The sequence below is a fragment of the Salvelinus alpinus genome, chromosome 1, assembly GCF_045679555.1.
Source record: "Salvelinus alpinus chromosome 1, SLU_Salpinus.1, whole genome shotgun sequence".
NCBI classification, from domain to species: Eukaryota; Metazoa; Chordata; class Actinopteri; order Salmoniformes; family Salmonidae; genus Salvelinus; species Salvelinus alpinus.
This window is the reverse complement of record NC_092086.1, coordinates 85,306,652-85,332,900: the sequence shown is the minus strand read 5'-3', so window position 1 is coordinate 85,332,900 and position 26,249 is coordinate 85,306,652. Positions and strand designations below refer to the sequence as shown.

The 26,249-nt window shown below is 43.4% G+C and overlaps 1 protein-coding gene across 7 annotated transcripts in view; it reads left to right on the top strand.

The window, feature by feature from the left end:
• LOC139532320 (active breakpoint cluster region-related protein-like) overlaps window positions 1-26,249 on the top strand; it is a 218,784-nt gene that overhangs the window by 96,046 nt on the left and 96,489 nt on the right. For 4 of the 7 annotated variants that reach the window (XM_071329793.1, XM_071329784.1, XM_071329800.1 and 1 more), the window contains exons 3-6: window positions 11,117-11,215; window positions 16,365-16,550; window positions 21,523-21,630; window positions 23,170-23,230. In XM_071329793.1, coding sequence (XP_071185894.1) covers window positions 11,117-11,215; window positions 16,365-16,550; window positions 21,523-21,630; window positions 23,170-23,230 — 454 coding nt within the window. Of the gene's footprint in view, window positions 1-4,914; window positions 5,440-11,116; window positions 11,216-16,364; window positions 16,551-21,522; window positions 21,631-23,169; window positions 23,231-23,676; window positions 23,762-26,249 lie in introns of those variants that run through there. The other 3 variants (XM_071329834.1, XM_071329805.1, XM_071329808.1) reach the window with 2 other exon arrangements.

The following is a 26,249-nucleotide window of genomic DNA, read 5'->3' as shown; positions in this document are numbered from 1 at the left end:
TCAGACCCCTTGACTTATTTTGTTACGTTACAGCCTTATTCTGAAATGGATTAAATACAAATAAATCCTCAGCAGTCTAAACACAATACCCCATAATGACAAAGTGAAAACAGATTTTTCAAAAGAAATTCTAAATTGATTTAAAATACAAAACAGATCATTTATTTACATAAGTATTCAGACCCTTTGCTATGAGACTTAAAATTGAGCTCAGGGTGCATCCTGTTTCCATTGAGCATCCTTGATGTTTCTAAAACTTGATTGGAGTCGACCTGTGGTAAATACAATTGATTTGGGCATGATTTGGAAAGGCACACACCTGTCTATATAAGGTCCCACAGCTGACAGTGCATGTCAGAGCAAAAACCAAGCCATGAGGTCGAAGGAATTGTCCATAGAGATCAGATCTGATCAAGGGTTCCAAAAAATATCTGCAGCATTGAAGGTCCCCAAGAACACAGTGGCCTCCATCATTCCTAAATAGAAAAAGTTTGGAACCACCAAGACTCTTCCTAGAGCTGGCTGCCCGGCAGGGACAGGGAGACTAGTCAGGATCGAGGGAAAGATGAACGGAGCAAAGTACAGAGAGATCCTTGATTAAAAACCTGCTCCAGAGCGCTCAGGACCTCAGACTGGGGCGAAGGTTCACCTTCAAACAGAAACACCTCCCTAAGCATATGGCCAAGGCAACGCAGGAGTGGCTTCGGGACAAGTCTCTGAATGTCCTTTAGTGGCCCGGCCAGAGCCTGGACTTGTACCCGATCGAACATCGAGAGAGACCTGAAAATAGCTGTGCAGCGACGCTCCCCATCCAACCTGACAGAGCTTGAGAGGATCTGCAGAGCAGAATGGGAGAAACTCCCCAAATACAGGTGTGCCAAGCTTGTAGCGTCAAACCCAAGAAGACACAAGGCTGTAATCGCTGCCAAACATGCTTCAACAAAGTACTGAGTAAAGGGTCTGAATACTTATGTAAATGTGATATTTAAGTTTTCTATTTTTAATACATTAGCAAAAATGTCTAAAACCTGTTTTTGCTTTGACATTAGGGGGTATTATGTGTAGATTGATGAGGGGGAAAAAACAATTGAATCCATTTTAGAATAAGGCTATAATGTAACAAAATGTGAAAAAAGTGCACGGTGGGAATACAGATATGCGTCTGTTGGTCACAGATACCTTTAACAACAAAAAAAGTAGGAGTGTGGATCAGAAAACCGTTCCGTGTCTGATGTGACCACAATTTGCCTCATGCAGCGCGACACATCTCCTTTGCAGAAAGTTGATCAGGCTGTTGATTGTGGAATGTTGTCCCACTCCTCTTTAATGGCTGTACGAAGTTGCTGGATATTGGCGGGAACTGGAACACACTGTCGTACACGTTGATCTAGAGCATACCAAACATGCTCAATGGGTGACATGTTTGGTGAGTATGCAAACCATGGAAGAACTGGCACGTTTCAGCTTCCAGGAATTGTATACATATACTTGAGACATGGGGCTGTGCATTATCATGCTGAAACATGAGGTGATTGCGGCGGATGAATGGCACGACAGGATCTCATCACGGTATCTCTGTGCATTCAAATTGCCATCAAATGCAATTGTGTTCATTGTCTGTTGTCCATACCAAAACCCCACCGCCACCATGGTGCACTCTGTTCACAACGTTGACATCAGCAAACCTCTCGCCCACACAACGCCATACATATGGTCTGTGGTTGTGAGGCCGGTTGGACGTACTGCCAAATTTTCTAAAATGACGGAGGCGGCTTATGGTAGAAAAATTAACATTACATTCTCTGGCAACAGCTCTGGTGGACATTCCTGCGGCCAGCATGCCAATTGCACGCTCCCTCAAAAATGTAGACATCTATCGCATTGTGTTGTGTGTCAAAAACTGCACATTTTAGAGTGACCTTTCATTGTCCCCAACACAAGGTGCACCTGTGTAATGATCATCCAGTTTAATCAGCTTCTTGATATGCCACACCTGTCAGGTGGATGGATTATCTCGGCAAAGAAGAATTGCTAACTAGCAGGGATGTAAACAAATTTGTGCACCATATGCAAATAAAGCGTATTTCTCTCAAATATGTAACATTTCTGAGATACACACACACACACACACACACACACGTACACACGTACACACACACACACACACACACACACTCACTCACACAGTTGAAGTCGGAAATTTACATACACCTTAGCCAAATACATTTAAACTCAGTTTTTCATAATTCCTGACATTACATTTTTTTAAATCCCTGTTTTAGGTCAGTTAGGATCCCCACTTTATTTTAAGAATGTGAAATGTCAGAATAATAGTAGAGAATTATTTATTTCAGCTTTTATTTCTTTCATCACGTTCCCAGTGGGTCAGAAGTTTACATACCCTCAATTAGTATTTTATAGCATTGCCTTTAAATTGTTTAACTTGGGTCAAACGTTTTGGGTAGCCTTCCACAAGCTTCCCACAATAAGTTGGGTGAATTTCCTCCATTCCTCCTGACAGAGCTGGTGTAACTGAGACAGGTTTGTAGGCCTCCTTGCTCACACACGCTTTTTTCAGTTTTGCCCACAACCGTCCTTCACGGTTGGGATGGTGTTCTTCAGCTTGCAAGCCTCCCCCTTTTTCCTCCAAACATAACGATGATCATAATGGCCAAACAGTTCTATTTTTGTCTCATCAGACCAGAGGACATTTCTCCAACAAGTACGAACTTTGTCCCCATGTGCAGTTGCAAACCGTAGCCTGGCTTTTTTATGGCGGTTTTGGAGCAGTGGCTTCTTCCTTGCTGAGCGGCCTTCCATGTTATGTGGATATAGATACTTTTATACCTGTTTCCTCCAGCATCTTCACAAGGTCCTTTGCTGTTGTTCTGGGATTGATTTGTACTTTTCGCACCAAAGTATGTTCATCTCTAGGAGACAGAACGCGTCTCCTTCCTGAGCAGTATGACGGCTGCGTGGTCCCTTGCTGTTTATACTTGCGTGCTATTGTTTGTACAGATGAATGTGGTACCTTCAGGTGTTTGGAAATTGCTCCCAAGGATGAACCAGACGTGTGGAGGTCTGGCTGATATCTTTTGATTTTCCCATGATGTCAAGCAAAGAGGCACTGAGTTTGAAGGTAGGCCTTGAAATACATCCACAGGTACACCTCCAATTGACTCAAATGATGTCAATTAGCCTATCAGAAGCTTCTAAAGCCATGACATCACTTTCTGGAATTTCCCAAGCTGTTTAAAGGCACAGTCAACTTAGTGTATGTAAACTTCTGACCCACTGGAATTGTGATACAGTGAAATAATCTGTCTGTAAACAATTGTTGGAAAAATTACTTGTCATGCACAAAGTAGATGACCTAATCGTCTTGCCAAAACTATAGTCTGTTAACAAGAAATTTGTGGAGTGGTTGAAAAATGAGTTTTAATAACTCCAACCTAAGTGTATGTAAACTTCTGACTTCAACTGTATATACACACACACTGAACAAAATGTGTATATATATATATTTGGGAGATAGTAGCAATAATTTCCCTGTGTGTCTCAGTCAGTTCCATCAGGTTTTATCTTTACTTTTTAAATCTCACAATCTGCTCTGCTTTATGTCAGCAATACTGCTGCCTCAGGTCACATGATCAGCATGTTGACCTCTGGTTGGTTGGCCTGCAGAGCTCTGAGGAAAGGGGAAACACTCAAACCCAAATATTTTTTCTTCATGACTTGCAGGAAGCCATTTCTCTGTTTTGAGGTCAGAAGAGATAGTGTTTTTAGATATCTGTTTGCTGCTTCTTTTCTGTTTTTTCACATTATTTTTTAAATGTAATATCCTCAATTAATTTGATACAAGTGTGCAGACACATTACATTTGGTATGGTCAATAGAGGAGAGAACAAGATATGATATTATTTGCAGAACTGAAAAGCTATTAATGCTTTTCTCTTGTGAAATGCAGGTTGTAAAATGATTAATACAACCCCTAACAGTAGAAGTGTGTGTGATTTGACCATAGCTGGATTTTACTTTGGGTGTGTCAGTGTCCCCTATGTCTAACAGGGTCCCATAGTACTTCTCATTGACTAGATCTTTTCATCGACGCTGAGTCCCTCTCCATGGAGTCTGAAGGCTATTGGACAGTGGGAGGTCCTTTCCACAGGCCTGTTATAAGTGTCTGTCTGTCTGTCCAGTCACTGACTCACTGTTTGGTTGTGCTGAACAAGGGAGCATGGCCATGGGTCTATTAGGAGAAAACCAACTAAAATAAGTGTAAAAGTTTCCACCCTGCTGGAAATACACGCTCAGCAATGCTGAAGAGCGCCCTGTGTGTGTACTCACGCATGCGGACATAATAACTAATGTCTTTTATGTTATGCACTCTGATCTTCATCACTAGATCACACTGGAAGTCAGAAAGATCAGTTTGACTGCTGAAAAAGTATTTTTTAAGTTCTTTTTTAATTCCAAGTGCTGGCTGTCTTTTTATATCATAACAGAAATAGCTGCTTTATATTTTATGTCCATTTATTTTCATTTAACTACTATATATGTGGTGATGTTTCTTGTGGTGATGCGTCACTCCTCTCTTTTTTATGTGGTATGTTTATTTGGTCACGAAGCCATCGTTCTATAGGCCTACTCTGTGCTTGTGCAGAAACCTCTATATATTCAGGAAACGGCACCTGAACTCTGACCTATAATTACATACATCTAGAACAGCATTCACTCAGAGAGAGAGTGAGAGAGAGCGAGACCCTGTGAGGAAGTGACTGGGGGTTGTGCTCTCTGGCCGTTGCTGTGGATAGAGGAGGGGAGGTGGGGGGAGGCCTCATCGACAGAGGCAGAACAGTGACACACACCAGGAAGACGGGGGAAGGGAAGGAGGTAGGCGGGGCTCTCTCCTCATGTTCGTTTGTGTTACGAAGCGAGTGTGTATGTGTGTGTCTGCTGCGCACAACACCAGCAACAGCTGAATGAAGTGGAGCTCCAGCTAAAGGCTATCTGGCTCTTAACAGAAAGATAAGAAACAAGAAGAGGAAGAAAATAAAGACAGACAGTGAGAGAGACTAAACAGCAGAACATTACGTATTTCAAGGAGGGCTGAGGAGGGTTGTGGGCCCTGAAGGAAGGACTATACCGGCTTTCTGCACTGGAGGAAGGACTGATGTGCCAGGTCAGGCCGAGAGAAGCCTGAAGAAGGAAGGGAGAGAAGGAGCAAGACAGGGAGCAGGCCTTGTTAGGAGGACCATGGAGGTGGATGAAGAGAAGGTGTTGTGCTACCTGGACAAAGTGCTGGAGGATGAGGATGAGAATGTGTTTGAGTGTGGAGACATGGACCTGGAGAGTCCACTCCCACCAGGAGACATGGACCTGGAGAGTCCACTCCCACCAGGAGACATGCTGATGACTCCTGTCCATAGGCAGTTCAGGGTGAGTCTCAGGCTGCGTCCACAATGGCACCCTGTCCCCTATATAATGCACTTATTTTGACCAGATAGGGCTTGACAACATAGGCCTTTGGCCAAAAGTAGAGTGCAATCTGTAGGGAATAGGGTAGACACACATATGTAGGGAATAGGGTGCCATTTCAGATTTGTCCTCAGCCTTCCACTGAAACAGGATTTGACAGCAGGAAGAAACTGCCAACGCACCACTGCTTGCTCACTCATACACAGCCTAGGTCTTTACTGTGTGCCTGGCTTATTGGTGTCTTTTCACAATGTGGCCTCACTGCGTGCTGTGTGAGTGTTTGCAGACCACTGTGAAAGGGTTGTGTGTGTTGGCCAGAGAGCTCCTACTGACCCCTCAACCTGATGGGTGGAGACATGCTCCAGTCTGAACCAGATTTACTCTCCTCCTGTCACGTCGTATTTATCTCTGGGGAGAGGAGGGATGGAACGAAGGAGAAAGAGAACGAGAGGAAGTTAATGCTGTCAGAATAAAGATTTCAGTGACGTCAGTCGCACTGACTGATGTGTGTGACAGTGAGACCATGAAGCGTGTGTGTCCCTACAGGTAGGGCTTGATCGCATAGTGCGCTATGTAGGCGATAGGGTGCCATTTCAGATTTGTCCTCAGCCTAATGATCTGACGGGGAAGGAACTGCCAATGCAGGCTAGGCCTATACTATGGCGTCAGTATAAAACTTTAAGTGACGTCCCTCACGCTGACTGACGTGTGTGTGTGTGTGTGTGTGTGTGTGTGTGTGTGTGTGTGTGTGTTCCTACATGTTGAGTTGGACTGATAAAGAAAGACAGTGCTGCTTTTAGCCAGCCTCTTACCAGCTGAGTCACCTGGCTATAACACAATAACCAGTGCATCACTGTGATTGGGAAAAGAACATTGAACTCAGCGTTGTTGAGTACTGTACAGTACATGCCTAAGTCATAAACTAGGCAGGTTTCTTAGAAAAGGTGCGCAAACTCCTACGTCGCGTTTAGTAAACTCCTACGTCGCGTTTAGTAAACTCCTACGTCGCGTTTAGTAAACTCCTACGTCACGTTTAGTAAACTCCTAGGTCACGTTTAGTAAACTCTTAGTACCCAAATGTTGTGGACCGCTGCAGATAGAAATGTAATCAGTAATTCCTTATTCCACATGTCAGAAAGGCGTGTTTGTTGTGCCACAGAATATATTTATATGTGAAAGTTCCACAACGTTGTGCCTACAGGTTCGGGAGCGTCTTCCAGACATACAGTAGCCCTCTGGAGAAGAGTTTTTCCTGTCTGTCCTCAACCTGCACTACTTCACACTGGGCCTGGGAATTACACAAGAGTCTACTGGCTCTTTATAGGCATATTTATCTGTTTGTGTGTCTACCAGAATGCTCAGGATGATTACAAGCAGAGTGCTTTGAGGCCAATGTTTAGGAGAGAGGAGTTACTGTGACTTCAGTGTGTTTTCTTTGGTCTCATGAAATAACATAGACCTCTGTGCAAACAAACACACTGCCACGTCACAGAACACAGAACCTGAGCCTGGCCTTCAGTAGCTCAGCCACATCTGTGTGTGTGTGTGTGTGTGTGTGTTTTGTTTCATGTCACAGTGCTTGTCAGTCTGCTGCCTGTCTGCAGAATAAAAGCCCTATATAGTGGAAAACCTGTCAAACCGCCTCAGCACTGTGCAGCGTTGTAAACTGCTCTAAAGCCTGCATTAGCACACTGTTACTGTAGGAAGTCCTGGCTCTGTTTCATTTTCCATTTGCCTAAGCGTGGCCATCAGAAACACCACAGCATTTCCTGGAAAGGACCCCGATGCCACCTCTGTTTCCTTCAGCAGTGCGTTGGGCAACCTGTTAAGTCATCCTGACTCCTATTAGGACTACTAGAGGAGCACCGTTCTCAGTGCACTATCCTGGTCGAGCCTAGAGGCACACATTTACACTACTGTTCAAAAGTTTGGGGTCACTAAGAAATGTCCTTGTTTTATAGAAAAGCAATTTTTTTGGTCCATTTAAAATAACATCAAATTGATCAAAAATACAGTGTAGTCATTGTTAATGTTGTAAATTACTATTGTAGCTGGAAACAGCAGATTTATTTAATGGATTATCTACATAGGCGTACAGAAGCCCATTATCAGCAACCATCACTCCTGTGTTCCAATGGCACGTTGTGTTAGCTAATCCAAGTTTACAATTTTTTTTTAAAGGCTAATTGATCATTAGAAAACCCTTTTGCAATTATGTTAGCACAGCTGAAAACTTTTGCCTTGAAGCTGGAGCATCAGCATTTGTGGGTTCGATTACAGGCTCAAAATGGCCGGAAACAAAGGACTTTCTTCTGAAACTCGTCCTCTTTCTATTCTGGTTAGAGATCGTTTGCGCTGTTCTGTGAAGAGTAGTACACAGCGTTGAACAAGATCTTCAGTTTCTTGGCAAATTCTAGCATGGAATAGCCTTCATTTCCAAGAACAAGAATAGACTGACGAGTTTCAGAAGAAAGTTCTTTGTTTCTGGCCATTTTGAGCCTGTAATCGAACCCACAAATGCTGATGCTCCAGATACTCAACTAGTCTAAAGAAGGGCAGTTTTGTTGCTTCTTTAAATCAGGGCAACAGTTTTCAGCTGTGCTAACATAATTGCAAAAGGGTTTTCTAATGATCAATTAGCCTTTTAAAATTATAAACTTGGATTAGGTAACACAACATGCCATTGGAACACAGGAGTGATGGTTGCTGATAATGGGCTTCTGTACGCCTATGTAGATAATCCATAAAAAATCAGCCATTTCCAGCTACAATAGTCATTTACAACATTAACGATGTCTACACTGTTTTTCTGATCAATTTGATGTTATTTTAATGGACAAAAAATGTGCTTTTCTTTCAAAAAAACAAGGACATTTCTAAGTGCCCCCAAACTTTTGAACGGTAGTGTACATTTTAGTCATTTAGCAGACGCTCTTATCCACAGCAACTTACAGTTAGTGCATTCATCTTATGATAACTAGGTGGGACAACCACATATCACAGGCATAGTAAGTACATTTGTCCTCAATGAAGTAGCTATCAGCAGTCAGCGCTAGATGAAGGTTTTGTTTAGCATAATTTATCCAGGTTAGTCTCATTGAGATAATCTCTTAAGCAAGGCAGACCTAGTAGGACCTGGTAAGAGAGCGACTGTACTCAGTTCTGGTAGTTCAGTCTGATGCCACTAACTAGTAAGACCTCTTACCCTTAACAGTGGAAGTGAAACCTCCCATGTCCCATCACTGTGATGACTTGGTGTAAGTCGGATCCGTGAGGTCATTGGGGTTAATAAGGTGAGGTCACTGTACAGTGTGAACCCCTGGTACTCCGTCTCCCTGCCTGTCTCTTATCAGCCTCTGCTCATCTTTGCCTGCTGATTACATGGGAAGGATTTGCTCCTGTTAATAATTAATCCACCTCCCGTCTCCACTCATTCTGCGCACAACACACACAGTCACGCACACACACACAATTCAGCAGAAATTCCCAGTAGACAGCCTCCTCAACAGTTGTCAGGTGGTATCAAAGATTCTGTTTTACATGTATCATTTGTCTGTTTGCTCTGATACAATATGTTACTTTTCCTTTGTTACCTTCACCTGTTGACTGCAGCTATATGTTAAAGACATGCTCCGGTACTTTGGCTGCTAGTAAGTCTTTTTTAAACATCCCGCTTTGGGCTGGATGTGTCAATGTGTAGTTCATACTTATTCTATGAGCAGAATTACTGTTTTACCTCAGTTAGCCAGGAAATCCCTAGTTCGAAAGCGCCTGTTTTCTCGGAGTTGTGCGGCACCATTTCCCCTACATTTACCCCCAAGTGGGCCTGCACCCTAGCAATTAGACTTTTGGCCAATGAGCTACAGCCCCTCACTATTTGATTGACAGCTAGCAAGACTCGCACACAGTAGAGCGAGAGAGAGAGAGAGCAATGACGTGGTGCACATATCAGCACATTTGTGATGTATTAATCCAAATTTTGGCGACCACCTTTTGGCTCGTGGGCACTACTTTCAGAACTACTGGCAAAAAAGTATACAAAGTACCAGAGAATATCTTTAAAAATGGTTGGTGTAGATACATTATAAGAGCCATGGGACTAGTTTGTGTGGTTGGTCATTAAGTTGACCCTTGAGTTCTATGGGTGTGGTGAGAGAGACAGTACGCTATAATAATACATTATACTACTAGGCCCTGTCAAAAAGTTTCATCTAACAGGTTTTATGAGAACACAGTCTCTTGTTTTCCTTAAAGGGGCAATCTGCAGTTCAAATAACTACAAATAACTCCCACCCCTGTTTTGGTAAAAAGCTCAGGGATGGGGCTGAAGAAATGTAACCACTCTCATATTCGTAGACAGAACTATGTATGGAAATGTATGTATGATAATTTGAACCATGTTTTCAAGCTATACAGCATTTGTTTACAATTACATTGTTTACAAACAATGGAATAAAACAAGCTTATATTTTGGCTTCTGATGGGGTATGACCGTTCTTCAAGAATCAATGGATATCATTGCTTTAGAATTCCAAAAATGGATGGACCAATCACAGATTACCACTTTAAGTTTTAGTGTGAATAAAGTTAAATTAAAGCATATAAATGGAAGTGCTCAAAAAGCCTCTAAATTTGGTTTACAGGCTATTAGTCTTCTGGGTGGGACTTCCCCAAGACTGAGCAATACAACAACTGTACCATTTCTGTCATGTTTCCAAAAGGAAAATAAAGCCTTATTGTTTTTCCCAGACATGTTTGGTATTAAAATAAACAGCCAGTATTTTATTAATTCATGTGATCTGGCTGTTGAGTCTTCTACTATTCTCCTTTCACATGAAATAGTATTGTAACTGAAATCCAAACTGACTACTTTTAAGGAACAGGAGGAATGAAACTAGTTAATTCAACCCTGAGAGCCACATGAGTCGGAAGGAACTGTAATATGGGTTTGTATTGTCAGAACCGGGCCCTTTGATCAAACGAAAGCACCTGTCTAGGGCTGTAGCTTACATTGTGCTCTCTGGGTGTACACTGCGTGTGTGTCACCTGTTGAAGGCTCGTTTTGAAACGCACCCCTGGTGTGTGTGATTGTAGGTGTGGTTTAGTAGGACAGCAGACAGGGTGAGCTCCTGGTCCTGCTTTAACAAGGAGGGTCTGAACCTGCCCAGCCTTATCCACACACACTCTCCCTCACACTCTCTCTTCCTACCTCCTCCCTCGCTGTCTCTCAGGGCCAAAACAAACACCTCCACTTGGACTCGATTGCCCTCTGCCTGCCTAGTGCCCATGACTAATTGTGGGAGGAGAGTAGAGGGCACCAGGAAAATGGCCTCTCTTGTACAAATACAAACATATGTACACTCATACAAGCTATGTACACAGTACACAAAAATTCCCGTCAAGACTTGAATCCGCTTGGATCCTTTCCTTTCCAGTGAGAGGCCTCACTTAAAGTTATGAGCCAGTCCATAGTGTTTGTGCACGTGGCTCTGGCCCTACAGACAGAGCCAATGTGTTTATTCCAGGACTGTGTTGAACACCACCATGCCCTGCCACCGCTGTTTTGACATACTGTAGTATCATAGTAGTATATAGAAGCATGTATGACTGATGTCCTTTTCTTTTGGTGTCTCTGCAGGGTGACATCGAAAAGGGTCTGGAGATGAAGAAACTGGTCCTGTCTGGCTTCCTAGCCAGTGAGGAGATCTACATCAACCAGCTGGAGGCTTTGCTTCTGGTGAGGCGTCTGTGCACACACACACACTCACTATCAAGGACACGATGTGGCGGACTTAACCCCGCTCCCTCCTTTCCTTTATGTAGTGCTGTCTGTGTGCAACTGTGCTGGACAGCATTAGCCCTCAGGCCAGTGTGTCGGCACCATGGTGGCTCCAAGTAGAGCCGCATGGGAGACTGGGTTCCTAAAAGCATTATGCGTTTTCGAGAAGCTGTGCTCTCATCTCTGTAAGTGCTATTAGTGGTTAGTGGTCAGTCATATTTAGAACAGAACAAAGGCCAAGCGTATCCTGAACCAGAGAACACAATGACTGTGTACCCCATGCAACTGCAGCTTGATATCACATCCTGCCTGTCTCTGCACAACTGTAAAATGGGTTCAGTATTACAAACCAGGGTCTTAAACAGGAACACCAGTTACGAGTGCAGTAGGTAGCCTAGCGGTTAGGCTAGAACGGGATCCTGAGTGACGCAGCGGTCTAAGGCATTGCATCGCAGTGCTAGAGGTGTCACTACAGACCCGGGTTCGATCCCGGGCTGTATCACAACCAGCCGTGATCGGGAGTCCCAAAGGGCCGTGCACAATTGGCCCAGCATCGTCTGGGTTTGGCCGGGGTAGGCAGTCATTGTAAATAAGAATTTGTTCTTAACTGACTTGCCTAGTTAAATTAAGTTTCAAATCTAAAATTAAATAGTGTTGGGCCAGTAACCGAAAGGTTGCTGGTTTGAATACCTGATCCATCAAGGTGAAAAATCTGTGCCCTTGAGCAAGGCACTTAACCCTAATTTGTAAAACAACACATTTCGCTGCACCTCTCCTGGTGTATGTGACAATAAAACACATATATATATATATATATATATATCTACCTCAGTTTTATGTGGAGTGGTGCAGGGCAGAGGACTGGATGGACGGCTGTGTGTTGTGGTGTGTCCTGCAAGATTTCAGTGGGCCTTGCAGGTCTGGCGACACACACGCTTTCCTGGTTGAGAGGTGATGGTGATGAATGGTGGTTGTGTTTATCTGGTTTGACTCCACCTGCTCGACCAGCGCCACTCTGCACACGCACACACACACACACACACACACACACACACACACACACACACACACACACACACACACACACACACACACACACACACACACACACACACAGCCCAGCGCATTGAAAACAATGATGTCCGGCTTCGTCCTGCCATGGTAGTGTTTTACCTATCTGGATACAGCATACAGTTCCTACAGAAAGTATTCATACCCATTGAATTTATTCCACATTACAGTGCTGTGAAAAAGTATTTCCCCCCTTTCTAATTTTCTCTACTTTTGCATATTTCAGATCTTCAACCAAAACCTAATATTAGATAAAGGGAACCTGAGTGAACAAATAACACAACAATTACGTACTTATTTAATTAACAAAGTTATGCAACACCCAATGCCCCTGTGTGAAAAAGTAATTGCCCACTTAACTTTTGCTGCAATGACTCCGACCAAACGCTTCCTGTAGTTTGTTGATCAGTCTCTCACGTCGCTGTGGAGTGCATTCCACAGGAAGAACCTCATACCAACAGTCAAGCATAGGGGTGGTAGTGTGATAGTTTAGTGATGCTTTGCTGCCTCAGGGCCTGGATTACATGCCTTACTAGAAGGAACCATGAATACTGCTCTGTATCAGAGAATTCTACAGGAGAATGTCAGGCCGTCCGTCTGTGAGCTGAAGCGCAGCTAGGTCATGCAGCAAGACAATCAAGTCTACATGAAAATGGTTAAGCAACACATTTGAAGTTTTGTAATAGCCTAATCAAAGTCCAGACCTAATCCCAATAGGGATGTTGTGGCAAGGCTTGAAATGAGCCGTTCATGCTTGAAAACTCACAAATGTCAGTGAGTTAAAGCAGTTCTCTATGCAAGACTGGGACAAATTCCCTCCACAGTGACGTAAGAGACTGATCAACAACTACAGGAAGCATTTGGTTGCAGTCATTGCAGTTAAAGGAGGAACAACCAGTTATTGAGTGTAAAGGAGCAATAACTTTTTCACACAGGGGATAAGTTGCATAACTTTGTGAATTAAATAAATTAAATAAGTATCAATGTTTTGGTTATTTGTGAACTCAGATTCCCTTTATCTAATATTAGGTTTTGGTTGAAGATCTGATAACATTCAGTATCAAAAATATGCAAAAATCAAGAATATCAGAAAGTGGGCAAATTCTTTTTCATGGCACTGAATGTTGTGTTACAGCCTGAATAAAAAATGGATTCAATGTATTTTTTCCCATCCATTTGCACACAATACCCCATAATGACAGTGAAAACATGTTATTATACATTTTTGCAGATTTATTGAAAATTAAATACAGAAGTCAAATTTACATACGTATTCACACCCCTTTGCTATGACACTCCAAATGGAGCTCAGGTGCATCCAATTTCCTTTGGTCATCCTTGATGTCACTACAACTTGATTGGAGTCCACGAGTGGCCAATTCCAATTGTTTGGACATTATATATATATATATACAGTGGGGAGAACAAGTATTTGATACACTGCCGATTTTGCAGGTTTTCCTACTTACAAAGCATGTAGAGGTCTGTCATTTCTATCATAGGTACACTTCAACTGTGAGAGACGGAATCTAAAACAAAAATCCAGAAAATCACATTGTATGATTTTTAAGTAATTAATTTGCATTTTATTGCATGACATAAGTATTTGATACATCAGAAAAGCAGAACATAATATTTGGTACAGAACCCTTTGTTTGCAATTACAAAGATCATACGTTTCCTGTAGTTCTTGACCAGGTTTGCACACACTGCAGCAGGGATTTTGGTCCACTCCTCCATACAGACCTTCTCCGGATGCTTCAGGTTTCGGGGCTGTCGCTGGGCAATACGGACTTTCAGCTCCCTCCAAAGATTTTCTATTGGGTTCAGGTCTGGAGACTGGCTAGGCCACTCCAGGACCTTGAGATGCTTCTTACGGAGCCACTCCTTAGTTGCCCTGGCTGTGTGTTTCGGGTCGTTGTCATGCTGGAAGACCCAGCCACGACCCATCTTCAATGCTCTTACTGAGGGAAGGAGGTTGTTGGCCAAGATCTCGCGATACATGGCCCCATCCATCCTCCCCTCAATACGGTGCAGTCGTCCTGTCCCCTTTGCAGAAAAGCATCCCCAAAGAATGATGTTTCCACATCCATGCTTCACGGTTGGGATGGTGTTCTTGGGGTTGTACTCATCCTTCTTCTTCCTCCAAACATGGTGAGTGGAGTTTAGACCAAAAAGCTCTATTTCTGTCTCATCAGACCACATGACCTTCTCCCATTCCTCCTCTGGATCATCCAGATGGTCATTGGCAAACTTCAGACGGGCCTGGACATGCGCTGGCTTGAGCAGGGGGACCTTGCGTGCGCTGCAGGCTTTTAATCCATGACTGCGTAGTGTGTTACTAATGGTTTTCTTTGAGACTGTGGTCCCAGCTCTCTTCAGGTCATTGACCAGGTCCTGCCGTGTATTTCTGGGCTGATCCCTCACCTTCCTCATGATCATTGATGCCCCACGAGGTGAGATCTTGCATGGAGCCCCAGACCGAGGGGGATTGACCGTCATCTTGAACTTCCATTTTCTAATAATTGCGCCAACAGTTGTTGCCTTCTCACCAAGCTGCTTGCCTATTGTCCTGTAGCCCATCCCAGCCTTGTGCAGGTCTACAATTTTATCCCTGATGTCCTTACACAGCTCTCTGGTCTTGACCATTGTGGAGAGGTTGGAGTCTGTTTGATTGAGTGTGTGGACAGGTGTCTTTTATACAGGTAACGAGTTCAAACAGGTGCAGTTAATACAGGTAATGAGTGGAGAACAGGAGGGCTTCTTAAAGAAAAACTAACAGGTCTGTGAGAGCCAGAATTCTTACTGGTTGGTAGGTGATCAAATACTTATGTCATGCAATAAAATGCAAATTAATTACTTAAAAATCATACAATGTGATTTTCTGGATTTTTGTTTTAGATTCCGTCTTTCACATTTGAAGTGTACCTATGATAAAAATGACAGACCTCTACATGCTTTGTAAGTAGGAAAACCTGCAAAATCGGCAGTGTATCAAATACTTGTTCTCCCCACTGTATATATACACACACAGTGGGGCAAAAAAGTATTTAGTCAGCCACCAATTGTGCAAGTTCTCCCACTTAAAAAGATGAGAGAGGCCTGTAATTTTCATCATAGGTACACTTCAACTATGACAGACAAAATGAGAAAGAAAAATCCAGAAAATCACATTGTAGGATTTTTAATGAATTTATTTGCAAATTATGGTGGAAAATAAGTATTTGGTCACCTACAAACAAGCAAGATTTCTGGCTCTCACAGACCTGTAACTTCTTCTTTGAGGCTCCTCTGTCCTCCACTCGTTACTTTCTGAAGGCACTGTAAGCCTATGAATCATAAACACGGATGTTTATTACAATGGGTCAACACAGGGCATTTAGCCCATAGCATTGCTTATGAAAGCTACCATGCTGTAAGCTTATGAATCGTTTTTGAATAGTAACACTATTGTTATGACACTGATTTTCAACCGGGATGTGTAGATGGAGGACCTTATAGCAACACATGAATGATGTGGTGGTGTGATTCTGTTTTGATTGGAGGGAAAATATTCGGGATATCACTGCTCCTCTTGTTTGGATTTCCCTCAGGATATTGAAACTCTTATCTGTACTTGATAAGCCTGGGATCATCCGCCAGTCCCTGGCTTATCAAGTACAGATAAGAGTTTAGCTATCCGGAGTGAAATCCAAAAAAAGAAGAGCAGTGATGTCACTGTAGTGCTCAGGCTTGGTGCCTGCGCAAACATTTCTTAACAACATTTTGGGATGTTTGGCTCGATCTGTAATCGTGGTCTGTTCAGAGCTGTGTTTCCATCAGTACTAAAAGGAACATCTCAGCTCTATTCTACTCTGTTCTCCAGTCTTTGGTCATGCTGCAGCGCCCACCCCTAATAATAAAGCACTGCTGAGCACCGCCCAGGATCATGATGATTTATGTGTTGAAAGCGTCAGTGCAGGTATACACACATACCGGTACACACACAAACACACACTATCTCTTAACTGAATGTGTGTGTCCTGTGTGTGTGTAGCCCATGCGCCCCCTGAAGGCGACAGCCACCACGTCCCAGCCGGTGCTGACCATACAGCAGGTAGAGACCATCTTCTATAAGATCCAAGACATCTTTGAGATCCACAAGGAGTTCTACGACGCCCTCTTCCCTCACATCCAGCAGTGGGATGAGAAGGTCGCCGTCGGACACCTCTTCCAGAAACTGGTAAGGGAGGCAATCAATCAATCAACCAACCTGTCAGTCAATCATTCAACTGGTCAATCTATCAATTTATCATCAAGATTGATTTTTGATTGAGTTGAATTAGGTGTGTTAGTAGTACTGGGTTGGAAAACAAACCTGCACAACTCTTGAGACTCCAAAAAGATGGAAGAACAGGTGGTTGAAGGACAACTTGGAAATCTAGTTCAAATGAATTGTATTCCAGTGTCTGCCTGCCTGCCAGTGCCTCCCCTTCCAAAGCATAGTCTACTAGTCTACCAACGTTACAAGCGTTATTTTAGAAATTAGGGGGAGAGACTTTTTATTAGAGAAAAATAAATTATAGTATCCTTAACAATGCTAGTAAAGGATACTATAAGTATCACGTTTCACATTGGATTTATTAACTACAAAAAGGTTAGACGTGTTTTGATTTATATTCTGGTGCTGCTCCACACACGCAAGCTTGTTAGCTAGCTAGCTAGCTCTGGTCCAGCGTTAAGCCAACTTTCTGAAGTTCAACTTCAAATACATTCATAGTTCCTTCATAGAAGCCGGTCATCCGTGGGTATGATTATGCGGGCCTAATGCAGGTGTCATTAACAACAAGATGCCCAGCGCTTCCTACTAGCTCTCTCCCCGCACGTAAAATTTCAGTCGCAAATAGCGCCCTACACTTGTCTGTCCAATGCATTTAAATAGCTTGCCTGCTCCATACCAAGCTGCTCTATCCGCTAAATGCACATCTATATTTCAGATGTTTAAAAATGAACAGAAAGGAACAATATAATCAGTTGCTTTTTGGGGGTTCGATCTGAACCAGTTCAGAACTTTATTTTGCCGGTCAGAACAGTGGAACAGAACATAAAAAATTATGGTTCTGTTCAGAAAGAAACGATTGGGAAATTATTTTGATTCCAACCCCTGATTGTAACTGCATAGATTTCACATGTATGGTATCACCTCCCTCTGTTCAATCTATTCCCCTCTAGGATAAACATTCAATTACACTGGGGTCTGCTCAGACATTAGTCTCTATTCTGTTCCTACTCCCCTATCCATCTCTCTCCCTTCCATCAGTTTCTCTAACAGGCTGATTTCTGACAATTAAATGTTAATGTACTGTAGGGTCTTGACCCAATAATTGGGTTTTTAAAATGTAAACATTTATCTCCCTTTTCTTGTCCCTACTACCCGCTCCCTCTTCTGTCTTTTTCTTTCTCCATTCTCCTTCTCTCTCTCTCTATTTCTTCTTCCTCCTCTTCCTCATCACTGTCTCTCCTTTGTCTTCTTTCTCCCCCATCTCTCTCTCCACGTCTCTCTCCTCTCTCTCCCACTCTATGCCCCTACTCCCGCTCAATAAGTAGACAGTGCAGTATCAGTAAGTGAATTTTAAAGTGATGCTCCAGAACTTTTGTAGAATTTCAGCCAGTAGTTTTGAAAGTGGTGCTCGAGCCAAAATGGGTCCCCGTTTTTGGTGTACTACGTCATCCATTTGGTATGTCCTGCACATTTTTTTAATTTTTTATTATGTGTTATGAATCCAATTCGAATAAAATGTACACCGTCTCTTTCCTGGATTACACTGCTCACTAAACCCCACAGTGTGGAGCCTGATTGGTTTAGGGAACGTTCCATGAATCTGATATGGTTAGGAGTGTTCTGTCTCATAAGGAAGGTCTCTAAAGGAGTTAGGGCTCTCCATGTGATACAACACCACTCTGACAGAGCAGACTGATGTGATTAGCAGTTAGTACGGTGTTCCACTTAGTATGGTGCTCTGCATTTATGTGAATATTGTTTTGTTGTAGAAGCAAAGTTTTAACCTCCATTTTCAATTGGATAGAAACGTTTCTAAATGTTCATTATACTGACGTAACTGTATATTAGGTTAACTCATTTAGTACGTTTTCAGTGGAAGACATCAAATTACGCATGTGCATGCGCACACACACACACACACACACACACACACACACACACACACACACACACACACACACCACAGATGTCTTGCCGACATCCATTAGCAGAATCATCCAGTTCCGTCTGGGAGGTGTGTGTGTGTGTGTCGCATGGCGACTAAACATTTAGACAGGCCTGTCTGTAAGGGAGCCACCAAACAGTGTACAGATGGTGTCATAATTACACAGCACACTCCCCACTGCTCCCTGTGTTTCTACTACCGTAGAAACAGAGAGGGAGATGGAGGGGGATCCAAGGAAAGAAGCTAGGGGAGGAGAGAGAGGAGGGGAGCAAGAGGGATGGAAATCGTCAGTGTTCCAACTCTTTTCTTTCCCTCTTTCTCTCTTTCCCTATTTCTTTCTCTCTCCTATCCTCTCATATATATTTCTCAACCTCTCCTATGTCTCAGGGTGTTTTCTAGAACCTGAGTGAGAGACAGAAGTGCTTCTGGTGAGAGACCGAAGTGCTTCTGCCAACGATGTAAATGTTGCTAGGAGACAGCCTTTGCCATGACGACTGATTGGGTCAGAGGGTTCTCTCCAAATCTGCAGGGAAAGATGGGTACAGGGGAGCATAATGGAAGATGAGCCAGAAGGGGGGAGAGGAGAAGGGGAAGAATATTGATCTCTGCTTTGAAGTGTCCTCAGAGACCTCATGGTTTCTCCACTTCTCTTCTCCAACAGTGATAATGCATCACACCACACGGGCAGAGGACGAGAGCGGGGGAGGGAGGGATGGGGGAGGGAGGGCAGAGCACACATACAGTAGCTTAACAAGTTCTAATTAATTTAACCTCATTTATTTCACAGCCCCATACCTTTCTCACTCCCTCCATCAATGTCTTGACTAGCTCTCCCTAGTCCCTTCACCGGAGCTGTTTAAGTATGCATATTCATTTCCTGGTCCAATTCCCTTCATTAGAATGCACAGAGAGGCCCGGGCGTTGCGACTGGCTGATTTGACTGTGCTCCAATCAGGAACGTGGGACCCGAAGCAGGGAAAGGATGTGATTAGAAGGTGTCCAAGGGAGAGATAGCTACTAGCCAGCGGAGCCGCAGCCCTGCTAACTCTGCTAGTGTGTTGGAGTTGGTTTAAAATCACTCCTGGGCTCGATGGAATTTATAGTCTGCATCGTTCACAATAAATGTTCTTCACGCCTCTCAGGAGTGATCATTTGAATGGGAATTAATTTGGTGCCAAACAGGGGTGTCAAACTCACTTTGCCCCTGGGGACGCATAATAGTTCTCTATCCATCATTTTTTGATTTTACTATGCACTCTGTGTAGTTTTCATTTGGGGGATTCTTAGTGAGCTGGACACAGTCAAGAAACGGAATGAATGTAGGTCCATTATCATTACTACACTGTTTCCAGTTGGTTTTAGTCATTTTAAAGTATATTGAGTTACATTTTTATACAGTGTATTCGGGAAGTAGTCAGACCCCTTTTTCCACATTTTGGTAAACGTTACAGCTTTGTTCTAAAATGTATTAAATACACATTTTTCTCATCAATCTACACACAATACCCCATAATGACAAAGCTCCGAGACAGGATTGTGTCGCGGCACAGATCTGGGGAAGGGTACCAAAACATTTCTGCACCATTGACGGTCCCCAAGAACACTGTGGCCTCCATCATTCTTAAATGGAAGAAGTTTGGAACCACCAAGACTCTTCCTGGCAAAACTGAGCAATCAGGGGAGAAAGGGCCTTGGTCAGGGAGGTGACCGATGGTCACTCTGACGGAGCTCTCTCTAGAGTTCTTCTGTGAAGATGGGAGAACCTTCCAGAAGGACAACCATCTCTGCAGCACTCCATCAATCAGGCCTTTGTTGTAGAGTAGCCAGACGGAAGCCACTCCTCAGTAAAAGGCACATAACAGCCCGCTTGGAGTTTGCCAAAAGGCACCTAAAGGACTATCAGACCATGAGAAACAAGGTTCTCTGGTCTGATGAAACCAAGATTGAAGTCTTAGTTCTGATGCCAAGCGTCACGTCTGGAGGAAACCTGGCACCATCCCTACGGTGAAGCTTGGTGGTGGCAGCATCATGCTGTGGGGGTGTTTTTCAGCGGCAGGGACTGGGAGCCAGGATCAAGGGAAAAATGAAAAATTTAGCAAAGTACAAGACCTCAGACTGGTGCGAAGGTTCACCTTCCAACAGGACAACAACCCTAAGCACATAGCCAAGACAACGCAGGAGAGGCTTTGGGACAAGTCTATGAATGTCCTTGAATGGTCCAGCCAGAGCCTGAACTTCAACCCGATCGAACAACTCTAGAGAGACCTGAAAATAGCTGTGCAATGAAGCTCCCCATCCAACTTGACTGAGATTGAGAGGATCTGCAGAGAAGAATGGGAGAAACTCCCCAAATACAGGTGTGCCAAGCTTGTAGCTTTATACCTAAGAAGACTTGAGGCTGTAATCACTGCCAAAGGTGCTTCAACAAAGTACTGAGTAAAGGGTCTGAGTATTTATGTAAATGTAATATTTCACTTTGGTATTTTTTATCAATTTGAAAAAAATTCTAATAACCTGTTTTTGCTTTGTCATTATGTGGGGTATTGTATATAGATTGATGAGAGGGGGAAAATACAATTTAATCATTTTAGAATAAGGCTGTGATGTAACAAAATGTGGAAAAAGTAAAGGTGTCTAAATACTTTGAGTGCACTGTATATATACATTTATTTATTTTACTTTATTTATTTAACTCACGGGCTGTATTTTTGACACCCCTGCTCTTAAGCTTTACACTGTATAGAAATCGGATTGGGTTACTCTAAGAGGGATTTGAATTGCGTCGTCCAATACCCCCTTCAAGTCTTGGGTGTAGTATGGGTAGTTCTAAACATAGAATAAAATAGCGGAAAGTTCATTTAGGAGTGGACTTCCAGACAACGTCATTTTCATTCTCCTCCTCTTCATGCTTCTCCTCATCCTCCTCTGTACACCCCCCTCTTTTCCTCTCCACTGTGTTAATATTGTGTCCTCTCCTCTGTGCTCCAGGCCAGCCAGCTGGGGGTGTACAAGGCTTTTGTTGACAACTACAAAACAGCGGTGGAGACAGCAGAGAAATGCAGCCAGGCCAACACCCAGTTCCAGAAGATCTCTGAGGTAGATGTTGGTCACACACACACACACGTACACACACACAAAGCACACTCACACCATGCACATCAGTTGTGAGGGCTGAAATTTGTACTAATATATGGAGTTGTGTATGTATTTGTGTGCGTGTGTAGTTTTGGGGCCGTGTGTTTTCCCAGCCCGACAGTCTGCTGCATCAGCTCCATTCCTCTTCATTAGCTCCACTCAGCCTCAACCAGGCTCTGGGCGTGTGTGTCTCTGGGCGTGTGTGTCTCTGGGCGTGTGTGTCTCTGGGCGTGTGTGTCTCTGGGCGTGTGTGTCTCTGGGCGTGTGTGTGTCTCTGGGCGTGTGTGTGTCTCTGGGCGTGTGTGTGTCTCTGGGCGTGTGTGTGTCTCTGGGTGGGTGTGTGTGTCTCTGGGTGGGTGTGTGTGTCTCTGGGTGGGTGTGTGTGTCTCTGGGTGGGTGTGTGTGTCTCTGGGTGGGTGTGTGTGTCTCTGGGTGGGTGTGTGTGTCTCTGGGTGGGTGGGTGTCTCTCTGGGTGGGTGGGTGTGTCTCTGGGTGGGTGGGTGTGTCTCTGGGTGGGTGGGTGTGTCTCTGGGTGGGTGGGTGTGTCTCTGGGTGGGTGGGTGTGTCTCTGGGTGGTTGTCTCTGGGTGGGTGTCGGTGGGTGGGTGTCGGTGGGTGGGTGGGGGTGGGTGTGTCTCGGTGGGTGGGTGGGTGGGTGTGTCTCGGTGGGTGGGTGGGTGTGTGTGTCTCGGTGGGTGGGTGGGTGGGTGGGTGTGTCTCGGTGGGTGGGTGGGTGTGTCTCGGTGGGTGGGTGGGTGTGTCTCTGGGTGTGTCTCTGTGTCTCTGGGTGTGTCGGTGTGTGGGTGTGTCTCTGTGTGTGTAGGTGGGTGGGTGTGTGTGGGTGGGTGGGTGTGTCTCGGTGTGTGTGTGGGGGGGGGGTCTCGGTGTGGGTGTGTGTCTCGGTGTGGGTGTGTGTCTCGGTGTGGGTGGGTGGGTGTGTGTGTGTGTCTCGGTGTGTGTGTGTGTCTCGGTGTGTGTCTCTGGGTGTGTGTGTGTGTGTCTGGGTGGCTGGGTGTGTGTCTCTGGGTGGGTGGGTGGGTGTATGTGTGTCTCTGGGTGGGTGGGTGTGTCTCTGGTTGGTTGGGTGGGAGTGTGTCTGGGTGGGTGTGTCTCTGGGTGGGTCCTGCTACTATACCACAGGAGGTTGGTATTGGTTCTCCCCTTTATTGGGGAGAACGGGTCTGTGGTAATGACTGGAGCAGAATGAGTGAAACGGTATCAAACAAAGAGGGGTTGGGTTAAATGCGGAAGACGCATTCAGTTGTACAACTGACTAGTTATCCCCCTTTCCCTTTCCATGGTTTACAGGTGTTTGATGCCATTCCTTGTTCCGTTCCGGCCATTATTATGAGCCTTTCTCCCCTCAACAGCCTCCTGTGTTCTATACCGCTAAATTCCTATACCGCTAAATTCCTATACCACTAGATTCCTATACCACTAAAATCTTATACCATTAAACCTGTAATACACCAGCAATCACAATTCATTCATTTTCTTCCAGAACCTGAAAGTAAAGGGTCCTAAGGACTCGAAGGACTGTAACACAAATGTCACTATGGAAGGTAAGAGATGAGTTCTAATCTAGATGTGTGTCAGAAGGCTGCTATGGCTCTTTCAGACTCTGTAGCCTTGTCTCTTCTGCTTGTGTATGCAGCGGCTGGCTTAGGGAGGCCAGGCTCCCTCCTGTGCATGCTCGCTTCTCTCTCTCTGCTTCGCTTCTCTCTCTCTCTCTTTGCCTTTCCCTCTCTCTCTCTCTCTCTTTGCCTTTCCCTCTCTCTCTCTCTCTCTCTTTGCCTTTCCCTCTCTCTCTCTCTCTCTTTGCCTTTCCCTCTCTCTCTCTCTCTCTTTGCCTTTCCCTCTCTCTCTCTCTCTCTTTGCCTTTCCCTCTCTCTCTCTCTCTCCTCTCTCTCTCTCTCTCTCTCTCTCTCTCTCCTCTCTCTCTCTCTCTCTCTCCTCTCTCTCTCTTTGCCTTTCCCTCTCTCTCTGACTATGGGTGTTGGAGATGGACAGAGAGGGGAGGCAGAGAGAACAGAGGAGGAAGTGTGAGATGGAGATTCTACTGGTACTCAGACTGTGTTGTAACTGCACATACGGTAATGTTTGTGTGTGTGTGTGTGTGTGTGTGTGTGTGTGTGTGTGTGTGTGTGTGTGTGTGTGTGTGTGTGTGTGTGTGTGTGTGTGTGTGTGTGTGTGTGTGTGTGTGACAGTACATTTGAAGTAACTTGTGTGTATAGAAAAGCCTTTGTAATCGGTCTTTAATCCTGTATTGAGTATTTTGTACGTGTGGGGTGTTTTCTGATTCTATAGTGTGATGTGTAGCATTAACAATTGCACTTGCCTGTATGACTATATATGTAAAGTTCTTTCTTGGCTGGTACTGTAAATAGGTTAGTGTGGATGTTGCATGGTAAAGTTCCTGGTGTGTGACAGTATCTTAAATGTAGCCGGGTGTTATTAGTTAATGAGCTGTTTTGTATTCTGGGTAAAGACAGTCGCTACTCTCGTTTCTTGCCAGGTTCTCTCTATCCTCTCATTTTTGCTCAGCGAGAGGGAGACAGTCTTTGTGCTTTTCCGCTTCTGGCAATAGACGTGTGTGTGTGTGTGTGTGTACATATCTGTGTGTTGGTTTTGCATGTCTGTGGTTGTGCTCACACCTTTCTCTTTTGCATGGTAGATGGTTAGTGTGTGTTTGTGGTTGTGTGTGCATGTTCAGAAGTGTAACTGTTTTTACGTATATTTGTCCCCAACGTTTTGTGTGTGTGAGGGTTTAGTGTTGGAAGTTGCGGTGAGATTATCCTCCCTGGCTGGGTCTCCTGTCAGTCTGTCATATCAGCAGACAGACAGCACTCACCTTTTAAGGTGAAAAGTTTGAGAACGTCAGAGGGAAAAGAAAAGGGACGCACCGAGAGAGAGATGAACAAGACGGGGGAAGACTGAGTGTGAGGGGGAACAGAGTGTGGAAGAAGGTGGAGAAGATAGTGGTGGAAAAAGGAGGTGGAACCCACTGGACACAGACATCAATTACATTTATTCGAAATGACACGGAAACCAGGTTGGGTGGGAAGAGTGTCCAGTGTCCAGTGGGAAGAGGCTGTGGAGGTGTGTATGATTGGTCCAGTAGATGGTGGATGGGTCTCTTTATAAGCAGAGCACGTTGTCAGGACTGACTGTCCCAGACTTCATTCTCCTTATACACACACCATACTTATCTACTGAGTACCATCATTTCACCACTCCAATCAGTGTGTGTATGTGTGGTATGCGCTCATGTTTTGAGTGTGTGTGCGTTTGAGGGATGTTAAACTGCTCTGGCCGTATTGGGTTAAGCCTGGCAGCAGATCAAAGCGGAGAAAGACCAAGAGAGAGAAGGACAGTAAAAAGACATATGCAGGAATATTTGCAGTACGTGTGGTACAGCCAGACAGTAACAGTTCAAGTAGAGGTAGGCTTTAGATTAGAACGTTATGAAGTGGAAATGGTTGTCTGTGAAGAAGACACTCTGTTAGTGCTGATGATCACAGTTATACCCGGTTGAGTTCAACTTCACACCGTTCCATCCCACAGATGATAAAGGCCACGTTTTTAATAGTTGTATAAATAAAGTAGTATAAGCACGTTTTTAATAGTTCTAGATATAAAGTAGTATATGCATGTTTTTAATAGTTGTATAAATAAAGTAGTATAAGCACGTTTTTAATAGTTCTAGATATAAAGTAGTATATGCATGTTTTTAATAGTTGTATAAATAAAGTAGTATATGCATGTTTTTAATAGTTGTTTAAATAAAGTAGTATAAGCACGTTTTTAATAGTTGTGTATATAAAGTAGTATAAGCACGCTTTTAATAGTTGTGTTTATATAAAGTAGTATAAGCACGTTTTTAATAGTTGTGTATATATAAAGTAGTATAAGCACGCTTTTAATAGTTGTGTATATATAAAGTAGTATATTTTAATAGTTGTATATATAAAGTAGTATAAGCACGTTTTTAATAGTTGTATAAATAAAGTAGTATAAGCACGTTTTTAATAGTTGTGTATATATAAAGTAGTATAAGCACGCTTTTAATAGTTGTGTATATATAAAGTAGTATATTTTAATAGTTGTATATATAAAGTAGTATAAGCGCGTTTTTAATAGTTGTATAAATAAAGTAGTATAAGCACGTTTTTAATAGTTGTGTATATATAAAGTAGTATAAGCATGTTTTTAATAGTTGTATAAATAAAGTAGTATATGCATGTTTTAATAGTTGTGTATATATATAGTAGTATAAGCACGTTTTTAATAGTTGTATAAATAAAGTAGTATATGCATGTTTTAATAGTTATGTATATATATAGTAGTATAAGCACGCTTTTAATAGTTGTGTGTATATATAAAGTAGTATATTTTAATAGTTGTATTAATAAAGTAGTATAAGCACGTTTTTAATAGTTGTATAAATAAAGTAGTATAAGCACGTTTTTAATAGTTGTGTATATATAAAGTAGTATAAGCACGTTTTTAATAGTTGTGTATATATAAAGTAGTATAAGCATGTTTTTAATAGTTGTATAAAGTAGTATAAGCACGGTTTAA